At 39.5% G+C, this 11,549-nt stretch overlaps 1 protein-coding gene across 1 annotated transcript; it reads right to left on the minus strand.

Annotated features, from left to right (window-relative positions):
- Positions 1–1,256: 1,256 nt before the first annotated feature.
- LOC122281630 (pentatricopeptide repeat-containing protein At5g50280, chloroplastic) lies at positions 1,257–5,410 on the minus strand. The gene is made up of 2 exons (XM_043093313.1): positions 4,397–5,410; positions 1,257–2,957 (listed from the first exon to the last, which is right to left on the minus strand). Exons 1-2 carry the CDS (start codon positions 5,254–5,256, stop codon positions 1,643–1,645), a joined length of 2,175 nt encoding a protein of 724 aa, XP_042949247.1. The 5' UTR covers positions 5,257–5,410; the 3' UTR covers positions 1,257–1,642.
- Between the last annotated feature and the right edge of the window lie 6,139 nt (positions 5,411–11,549).

The following is an 11,549-nucleotide window of genomic DNA, read 5'->3' on the forward strand; positions in this document are numbered from 1 at the left end:
AGGATCGGGACGGCGAGCTATTTAGCCTATTTATAGGGAGGCGAAGGTTACGCGTACACGTCACCAGTGGAGAGGGTATTATCGGTTAGGGTATCCACGTGGCATTGTCGCTGAAGGGTTTGCGGCGGTTTACGGCCCAGTCTTTGGGCTCCACCCGGCTTAGGGTTTTCGGCTCAGGATGAATTTACGGATCTACCCCCCTATCTTTGTTTTAAGTTCAAGCAGTCATTAATATCTATCTGAGCTGGGTGAAGTAGTCATTACAATTTGGTTGAATTTATGATTGTGATTTGCGGAAGTCCTTTGGTTTTTTTCACAGCAAGGCTTTGATAATCATTAATCAGTGAAATACAGAGTAGCCCAGAAAAGTTAAAATTGATATTTCTCCAAAAATAAATAAATAAATAAATAAATCTCTGTTCAAATTGTAAGTAGAAAGATCAAATATATAATGATTCGTAAAAAAAAAAAAAAACTTTATTTAAAAAAATAGTGTTACTGATTTCTTTAATTCTCATCATCATTTCTTCATTTTATGATATGATTTTAAATAATTAAAAATTATTTATTATATTTTATTTATAAATTTATTATCTAATGACATATTAAAATAATGAAAATCTATGAATAGATTTTTTATATTTAAAATAGTGAAAAGTTTATAACATTTTTATATTTTTTTATAAGTAGAGAAGTTTATCACATACAAAGATAAAAACAACTTTTTTTTTTTTTAATTGCTATTATTATAAGAGAAATTTTACAATTATAAAGAGATCTTACAAAAATTAATTTATAAATTATCATGATTTCATATGATATATTATATCCACTTTAAAAAATACTAATTCTACCAAATATGTGTCCCGATTTCTCTTCTTTTATTATTATTATTATTATTTATTTAGTGATTAAAGAAGTATTTTTTGTTTTTAAATAATATTTTATTTTAAAAAAAAAATACTTATGATGATTAAAAAAATGCATAAAAAAAAAATAAAATGCACTATTTGGATCATTTTTTTGAGAGATTCCTTATGTAGAAGGACTTATCTATTTTAAAATAAAAATAATTTTATAATTTAACATATTATATCAAATCATGCCAATTTATAGATTTATTTTTATAAAATTTATAAAATCTCTTTATAATTAAATCATTTCTCTTATTATAACTATTATTGGTTTATGATGCCCAGACTATAAATCTACAGGGTTTTACCTCCCTCTCAGTGTACACATATTACGGCCTGGAATGAGAAAGTTAACCAGTTCATCTTTTGGAGATAGACATAGATCCCACAATATTTATAGTTGTCCTAATGAATTACTTTTGACAACATTAAATACTCAATGAATACTATACCATAGAACTCACTCCATCTCTCTCTCTCTCTCTCTCTCTAAATCGTGCTATTAGGGAATCCAATTCAAGGATGAGAACTATTCTGCGAAGGCTCTAACAATAAAAAGATGGCCTGACTAAGCTTCTCCTCTTTTGCAGCAGCTGAGGCAGGGTCTTGACATGAAAGAAGTTCTGGAGGAGCCATTGGCCGAAAATGTGAAAGATCGATCAACCATACACATATAGCCAATGGGCTGATCTTACAAGTGGTAGCACCGAGCTCCATAGATAGCCTCATCACCGTCCACCATGATCAGAGTTATGAGTTCTTACAGGTCTTTTCTTGTTCTTCCAGAATTCATCTTTCTTTCTCTTCTTCTTAGCTTTTAACAAACCCAATTGGCTATTAATTATACCAAGTATAGCACTCTTGTCCTTCCTGTTCTTTGTTGCGGCTTTTACATCCAAAATTGCCCTAAGCTTCTGATAGGATCTGGCATCTGGAACTTGTCTACTCTTTACCATCATTTTGTGATAAAAAAATGCCTTCCTGAAATCACGAACACGGACATAAGCATAGATCATGGTTGAATATGTGATAGAATCAGGTTTTAGATTCAGAGCTGCCATCTCATTCAACAGTTGCGGCAACTTTGAGTGTTGTCCTCCCCGCGCATATGCATTCATCAGCATGTTATATGTCATAACGGTTGGCTGCAATCCTATCTTCCCAAATTCAGATACGACATCCCTTGCCTCAATGTAGTGACCTTGCTTGGCAAATCCATCAAGAAGAATGTTGAATGTCACTCGAGTCCCTTCAACTTTCTCGCTGTTCATCAACTTCCATATTTTCATCAATGTCTGGGTGTCACCAGCACGCCTAAATGCATCCAGCAAAGCCGTATATGTTTCTATTGAGGGTTTTGTCCCTTCCCTTTGCATGTTCTCAAACGCAGTATAAGCTTTCTGATGCCAGCCACTGATTGAATAAGCATGGATAAGAGCGGTATAAGAATGTGAAGTAGGTTTTATACCAACTTTCTTCATCCTCAAAAATGCATCTGCAGCCATGTCACTCATCTTCTTCTGCCTCCCATATGCACTAATGAGGCATGTATATGATTTGGCATTTGGCTTCAAGCCCGTATCCTGCATTTCAATCAGGAGTTTCTCGATGATCTCAGGCTGCATTCTTCTGCTGTATGCATTCATCAGAGTGTTATATGTGGCAGACGTGGGTTTTAGCCCTCTCACTTTCATCTCAGCAAAAAGACCTTCAGCTTCTTCAATTTGATTGGATTTACCAAAAGCATCAATTAATGTGTTATACACTATGGTATTTGGGGAAATCCCTTTCCTCTCCATTTCAGCTTGAATGATAAGGGCTTGTTTCTTTAGCCCCTCGTCACAGAATGATTTAACTAGAGCTCCTAAAACCTCTATACTCCATTTGACCCCTTTTCTGTTCAATCTCTCAAAGAACTCCCACGCATCTTTTGCACTACGACCACTTTTTCTCATGATCGTTATCATAATAGAACCTGTCACATCATCTGGATGCACATTATTTGTTTCCATTGTCTCATATACCTTCCAAGCATCATCATACCTGAGATAAGTGGGCACATTTCAATAATGAGCTCTGCAAAACTGCAACACAATTTGCAAACGCTTTCTTCTATATTTTTTTTTATAAGTTTTCCTGATTTGAAATATAAAATAGATGTTAAATACATGTAGAGCATCTCAAGGCATGAACCTTATTGAAAAAATAAAAGAGGCAAACGCTAGATTCTCAACTCTAGATCGCCATTGGCATCGTACACTTTCCTCTATATAAAACCTGTTTTTTTTTTTGGGTTGGGGGGAAGAGTTGTATTAATGTTAAGATGCTACCATAAACAACTACATAATCATCTTGAATAAATCTTGATATCTAAATTATCCCCAAAAGCAACACTGAAGAGGTGCCTTATTCTGCATGAAAATGAATGGCTTATTTTTGCAACTCCTATTGTAACTAGTGTATCAGTGTCACCTAGTATTCTTAATTACTAGATACAAACACACACTTCCCCCCCCCCCCCCCCCCCCCCCCCCCCCCCCAAAAAAAAAGAAAGGAAAGTGCAACCACATAACTGGAAGGGAAAATTGCTCGAGTGCTTTTTTCATCAACAACACCTAACCAGGAGGAGAAATGAGTAAACACTGCCAAATAACATGCATATTGAGTCTCACTATTGAAAAACTCAAATATATAAACTGGAAAAGGAAACTGATCCGTCTCTCCTAGAAATTAAAACAAGAAAGAAAAATTATGCCTTTTTTGCAATTACTGAAGTAGTGTATCAATGTTAGGATTGTACCATCTCCAATCTTCTTTTCCGAAACACAAAATCCCTCCAATCGTATAGATGAATCAAATCAAGTAAAGAACTTGGTCAAGCAGATAAAATGCACACAACCTAAGATGAAAAGAACCATTTGAATTATTTTATCCCCTAACAAATGGCATTTCAATACGAAAGGCACAAAAATATACAGCATTTTAAACTGGTAAAAGAACTGTCATCACTGTCATAAAAAAGCCCCCATATTGTGTTGCATGCACAGCGGTATCAATGGAACCAAGCATGAACTAGATGAAACTTTGTATTCTACGGCAAAACAATAATGATATTGCATCACCGCAAATTTAATTGTCCATAATTGCCACATTTTTCTTACAAAATCATGTCTTTGTCAACGATTCACCAAAAAGTGATATTAGAGAGGAACAGCATAATGTCAGAAAAGATTAATCCTTTAACTCCTTGTTGGTATATAAATTGAGCCAAAATCGGAGGATATTACCTGCTGCACTGAAAACCTAGAAGTAATGTGGCAATTATGGACAATTAAATTTGCCAAATGATTTTGTTGATTGCAATATCTTCTTGATAAGCAAACCAACTGATAAGCATACACTGGTGAATAACATACCGCATTGACCAAAAATAATAACCGCAAGTAGTATTAAACTACAGCGGAGTACCAAGAATCCCATACCTTCGACTGCACAAAAGCCCTGAAATTGCTGCATTATAAACATGAACATCCCTGAATTCTTTCTTGGATGGTAAGTTCCTAAACAAGACCATCAACTCATCGCCCATCCCAGCTCTCCCCAATAGCGGAAACAAAATGGAACATGCCCGAGACGAAACAAGCGATGGTTCCTGCAAACTCATCCATTCATAGAAATACAAGCAGCCCCTTAGAAGACCTTCCTCACCCATCAAACCCAACACCTCCACACACTCTTTCTCGCCAAGGCTTTCCTCAAAACCCCCCAATACCTCTCCCAGAGTCGTGTTCTCCGGTAAGCCCCTCGCAATTTGAATAATCTCTCCCACAACGCCCTCCGGCAATACGCTCGAACCCGAGCTCGCAGAATCTATTTGTTCTTTTTCTTCAATGACAATTTTTTCAGCATCGAATTCGATTTCGGGTTCCTCTACTGATTCGATTCCGGCGGCAAGGTGCCAAGAAGAGCGGCGATTCTTTTGGAGGGAAAGTTTACCTTCGGGCTGAGGGTCTTTAATTGAATCTGCAGTGCGAGACTTGAAGAACCTCATCATTGGGTCTTCTGGGTCCTCCTCCACCTCTTCTTCTTCTTCATCATCATCATCATCTGGTGATTCTACGTCGTCTTCTTCTTCTTCTTGTAATTTTTCATCTTGGAGAAAAGGGAGAAAAATGAGGGATGAGGAGTCAGAGGAGGCGGAAGTGGGTGGAGTTGCAAACAGAGAGAAGCGCTTTGGGGTTTTGGAGAGCAGTGAAATGAAAGGTTTAGGAGAGTGGTGGTACGGATGGTGAGAGTGAATGAAAGGGAATGGATGAGTCGGGTGTTGGCGTGTGAAAGACATGGCTTTGGATGGGCCTCCAGCCACTTCAGTACCAAGCTTTCGCCACCACAACAGAGTTCCTTGTTTCCTTCATTCTCTGGAGGATAAGCGGGACTAGGCAGTTCGCATCTGGCCGATACCAGACTATTATTATCTTTAACGAGCATCGTGCTTCTTCACCGGAGCAATACTTTACCTGTTTAAATGAAAACTCAATATCATACATAATTAAAAATAATAAGATTAAAAAAAAAATATCTCATCATTATCTTGTTTTATATGATTGTATTTAATAATCAAAAAAATTTTTTTAGGGATTTTGTTGGGTCTACTCACGGCGAAATGTCTTGAAGGATGGTCTGATTTTAAAGTCCCAGAATACTATTTCAGTTGAAATGGCTCAAAACAGATATTTCGCACTGCAAATTTTGACACACCAGAAAAATGAAATAAAACTTTTCACCGTATTGGTGCTGCTGCCTGATAAGTGATGAGTGCTATCCATTTCGCATACAAACTAGAAATCATGAAGTGAGAATCTTGAATATTGGAACTCAACTAAACAGTTCATACCTTCAGATGCCAAGGGAAGATAGATGGACAAAAGTCACAAAACAAACGATGCACTCATTAGAATGACTCATTTGTTCAAACTGTGTACAACTTTGACACCCTTCAAAGTTCAAACCCCAAAGCTACCACTTCAACAAAAATCATATCAATAATAGAAATAAGCAACTCCAATCTCCCAGTTGCTTTCTTTCTTAGTATCTGTAGTGGTGGGTGTTATGAGTGGAGACAAAAAAAGTGAACAGTGAGACATGCACCGTTTCTTTCCTTAGCATATTAGGCGCCACTTACAGACACACACAATGTCTGCAGCAAGTGACGCCTCAAACTCTTCCGTAAAATACTGCACCGAAAAATGTTGTAGGCTGCTCTCTCCTATAAATAGGAGAGAGCTCAGAGAAGTGAAAAACAAAGTGTGAAGCAGAGAGAAAACAGAGTGTGTGCTGCGTGTGTGTGCAGACAGAGTGTGGGAGAGAAAGAAGAGAGAAACAGAGTGGGTGAGCAGAGAGAGATTTCTGTAAAAATTATTTTCATAGTGAAATTACAGCATCTGTGGACGTAGGCAATTGCCGAACCACGTTAAATTTCGTCTCTCCTATATTTAAAATCATCTCTGTGTCAGAACAGCTCCCAACAACTGGTATCAAAGCACTGGTTCGAGCTGTCCGAAAATTCAAGTTGTTCAAAATCAACTTTTGACAACTCCATGGTGTTCCTCGCATCGAGATGAATCCGTTGCCGCAAATGGAATCGAAAACGGAGGTCCGACGAGTCTACACGCGCCCCTAGAAGATCGGCGCGTGCATCTGCTGCAACCCACGCTCCCCCACGCGCTCCGGAGGTTGAAGATGCGTGCACCACACGCGCCCACGTTCCCTCACGTGCTCCAGAGGTTGAAGACGCGTGAAGGACACGCGCCCACGCGCCCTCACGCACCCTACAGAGGTTCGGCGCGTGTGTCACACGCGCCTCACTCTCCCCCACGCGCACACAGTACTGTAGCGCGTGTATTACACGCGCCCACGCGTTTGCCCACGCGCACTGTGCAGCGTGTGTATCTCACGCGCCAGACATATCAGAACCGTCTATTTTTCAGATCTATTTTTGGTTAGATCTAAGCCATTCGGAGTTCGATTTTGACGATCAAATAGTGCTTTCCAACTATTTGGATCATTCTGGACTCATCTGTACGGTCGAAATTTTGAGATTCGGCATCAATACATTGGATCTGAACCATCCACGTGTTGCAGATCATTTTGGGCTAGATCACGCCAGTTGGAGTTCCATCGTGACGATCAAATAGTGCTGACAAACTATTTGGATCATTCCGGACTCGTTTCCAGCTAATTTGAGTGTTTCGGACGCAACGGTGATCTTTGTTTGTTTAAATTTGAACTCATTTGTAAAGTTATGGCTGGAGAAGAAGCTAAAGGTGTTGGTATCGAGAAATTTGACGGTACAGACTTTGCCTACTGGAGAATGCAGATAGAGGATGATCTCTATGGGAAGAAACTACATCTTCCACTCCTAGGAAGAAAGCCAGATGACATGAGTAATGAAAATTGGAGTTTCCTTGATAGACAAGTGTTGGGAGTCATTCGACTAACATTGTCAAGATCAGTTGCACACAATGTGGGAAAGGAAAAGACCACGGCGGATTTGATGAAAGCTCTATCAGACATGTACGAGCAGCCATCAGCCAATAACAAAGTGCATTTGATGTACAAGCTATTCTACTTGAGAATGGCAGAAGGAACTCCAGTTATTCAGCATCTGAATGAGTTCAACACCATCATCAATCAATTAGCTTCAGTGGGGATTGAATTTGATGATAAAGTACGTGCACTGATTGCTTTAGCTCAATTGCCAAAAAGCTGGGAGGCCATGAGAACAGCTGTTAGCAATTCTTACGGCAAAACAAAGATGAAGTATCAAGATATCCGAGACCATATTCTTAGCGAGGAAGTTCGCAGAAGAGATACAGGAGAAGCATCAACTTTCAATTCTGCCTTAAACCTCGAGACGAGAGGTAAAGGAACTAGTAGAAGTTCAAATCGGGGCAGGTCAAAGTCCCGAAGAGGCAGAAGTAAATCTAGGTCCGGAAAATAAGTACAGTGCTGGAATTGTGGTAAGATTGGCCACTTCAAAAATAATTGCAAGGAAGCAAAGAAGAAGAATGAGCATGACTCTGCTAATGCCACAACAGAAGATCTCCGAGATGCCTTACTCCTTTCAGTCGATAACCAAATTGAATCTTGAGTGTTAGATTCAGGAGTCTCGTTCCACACTACAGCACACCGAGAAATCATGCAGAATTATGTCACTGGTGATTTCGGGAATGTGTACTTAGCAGATGGTGAAGCGTTGAAAATCGAAGGCATGGGAGATGTACCAATCAATCTGCCCAATGGAAGTGCATAGTTGCTACAGAAGGTGCGACATGTTCCCAAGCTCATGAGGAACCTGATTTCTGTAGGACAATTTGATGCTGATGGGCATTCGGTACTATTTACCGGTGGCACGTGGAAGATAACAAGAGGAGCTATGGTAGTAGCTCGAGGCACAAAAACAGGTACTCTATACATGACTTCAAGTATTAGAGATACTGTTGCAATTGCTGATGCAAATGCCAACCTATGGCATCAAAGGCTTGGTCACATGAGTGAGAAAGGAATGAAAGTACTATAATCCAAAGGGAAATTACCAAAGTTGGAATCAACTGATTTTGACATGTGTGAAGGTTGCATTTTTGGGAAACAAAAAAAAGTTAGTTTCCTGAAAAATTGTAGAACTCCAAAATCTACAAAGTTGGAGTTGGTGCACACAGATTTGTGGGGGCCATCCCCAGTCGCTTCTCTTGGAGGATCCCTATACTATGTTTCCTTTATTGATGACTCAAGCAGGAAAGTATGGGTTTATTTTTTGAAAAATAAATCTGACACATTTGATACTTTCAAGAAGTGGAGAGCCATGGTTGAAAATGAAACAGGCTTGAAGTTAAAATGTCTTAGGTCAGACAATGGAGGAGAGTACATCGACGGAGGGTTCAAAGAATTCTGTGCTGCAAATAGGATTAGATTTCAGAAGACTATTCCCGAGACACCGCAGCAGAATGGCGTAGCTGAACGCATGAACAAAACTCTCAACGAACGTGCCAGAAGCATGAGGCTGAATTCAAGATTGCCTGAATGTTTTTGGGCTGATGCAGTTAACACTGCAGCCTATTTGATTAATCGGGGACCTTCAGTTCCCTTAAAGTTCGATCTACCAGAGGAAGTCTGGAGCGGAAAGAAGGTAAATCTTTCCCATTTGAAAGTTTTTGGCTGTTTATCATATGTTCACATAGATTCTACTGATCGTAACAAGTTAGAAGCCAAATCTAGAAAATGTTTTTTCATCGGTTATGGTGATGAAGAATTTGGCTATCGATTTTGGGATGATAAAAATCGCAAAATCATCAGAAGTAGAAATGTGATATTTAATGAGCAGATTCTGTACAAAGCTAAGTCACAAGCTGAATCTGAAGAGCAGCCAAAGAAACTTGAGGTCGTTGACTTTGATGTTACTCGAGTCAACACTGATCAGAACGAGGATCAAGAGAATGATGATACACAGATCGAACAACGTACACCACTCACTGTTATTCGAAGATCTTCAAGGACAATCAGGCCACCACATCGGTTCTCACCATCTTTACACTACATCTTACTAACAGATAGTGGTGAACCGGAAAGTTATGATGAAGCTCTACGAATTGAAGATTCGATCAAGTGGGAGAAAGCCATGCAAGATGAGATGGAGTCACTGATGTCAAATCAGACATGGGAGCTAACTAAGCTTCCAAAAGGCAAGAAGGCTTTGCACAATAAATGAGTATACAGAATTAAAGAAGAACACAATGGTAGCAAGCGCTACAAAGCCAGAATAGTCGTGAAGGGGTTTCAACAAAAAGAAGGTGTCGACTACACAGACATTTTCTCCCCAGTTGTAAAATTGACTACGATCAGGCTAGTGTTGACAATTGTGGCTGCAGAGAATCTACATCTTGAGCAGTTAGATGTGAAGATTGCATTCCTTCATGGTGATTTGGAGGAAGACATTTATATGCACCAGTCACAAGGATTCTCAGTGAAGGGAAAAGAAAATCTAGTTTGCAAACTGAAGAAGAGCTTGTATGGCCTAAAACAAGCTCCACGACAATGGTACCGAAAGTTTGACAACTTCATGTGCAGTAATGGATTTACAAAACCGCAGGCTGACCATTGTTGTTATATGAAAAACTTTGACAAGTCTTATATTATCCTACTGTTGTATGTGGATGATATGCTCGTTGCAGAGTCAAGCATCGAGGAAATCAATGAACTGAAGAAGCAATTGTCAAAGCGGTTTGAGATGAAGGATTTGGGTGCTGCAAAACAAATCCTTGGTATGAGAATTATTAGAGACAGGTCTAATGATACTCTCAAGCTCTCGCAGGAGGAGTATGTAAAGAAGGTGCTCAGAAGGTTTAACATGGACAAGGCGAAACCAGTGAGCACACCCTTAGCTAGTCACTTTTGACTAACTAAGGATCAGTCGCCAAATACGGAGGAAAAGCAAGAATGCATGAACAGAATACCCTATGCATCTGCTATTGGTAGTCTTATGTACGCCATGGTCTGTACAAGGCCAGATATTGCACAAGCAATGGGAGCTGTGAGCAGGTACATGAGTAATCCAGGAAAGCAGCATTGGAAAGCAGTCAAGTGGATTTTAAGATATCTACAAGGCTCTTCAGATACATCACTATGCTTTACAAAAGCAGATTTAAAACTACAGGGATATGTAGATGCTGATTTAGCAGGTGACGTTGACAGCAGAAAAAGTACTACTGGATTTGTGTATACACTGGGTGGTACAGCTGTATCGTGGGCTTCTAAGTTACAGAAGATTGTTTCTCTCTCAACTACAGAAGCGGAATACGTTGCTATAACTGAAGCAGGGAAGGAAATGGTTTGGTTGCAGTCATTCTTGGAGGAATTGGGAAAGAAGAATGAAAAAGGCATTCTGCACAGTGATAGTCAGAGTGCTATTTTTCTTGCAAAGAATCCAGCCTTTCATTCCAGAACAAAACACATACAGTTGCGATACCATTTTATCCGATCTCTTCTCGATAGTGGACAGTTGATACTTGAAAAGATTCGAGGAACAGAGAATCCAGCAGACATGTTCACAAAAGTAGTTACTGCTGACAAACTGAAGCTGTGTGTAGCTTCAGTTGGACTTCGTACTTAAAGGCATGACTTGAAGTTGCTGTGATAGTTGCTATGAAGATATGTAGACTCATTTGTCTCCAAGTGGGAGATTGTTATGAGTGGAGACAAAAATAGTGAACAGTGAGACATGCACCGTTTCTTTCCTTAGCATATTAGGCGCCACTTGTAGACACGTACAGTGTCTGCAGCAAGTGACGCCTCAAACTCTTCCGTAAAATACTGCACCGAAAAATGTTGTATGCTACTCTCTCATATAAATAGGAGAGAGCTCAGAGAAGTGAAAAACAGAGTGTGAAGCAGAGAGAAAACAGAGTGTGTGCTGCGTGTGTGTGCAGACAGAGTGTGGGAGAGAAAGAAGAGAGAAACAGAGTGGGTGAGCAGAGAGAGATTTCTGTAAAAATTATTTTCATAGTGAAATTACAGCATCTGTGGACGTAGGCAATTGCCGAACCACGTTAAATTTCGTCTCTCCTTTATTTAGAATCATCT

The sequence above is a fragment of the Carya illinoinensis genome, chromosome 11 (assembly GCF_018687715.1).
Source record: "Carya illinoinensis cultivar Pawnee chromosome 11, C.illinoinensisPawnee_v1, whole genome shotgun sequence".
Lineage (NCBI taxonomy): Eukaryota > Viridiplantae > Streptophyta > Magnoliopsida > Fagales > Juglandaceae > Carya > Carya illinoinensis.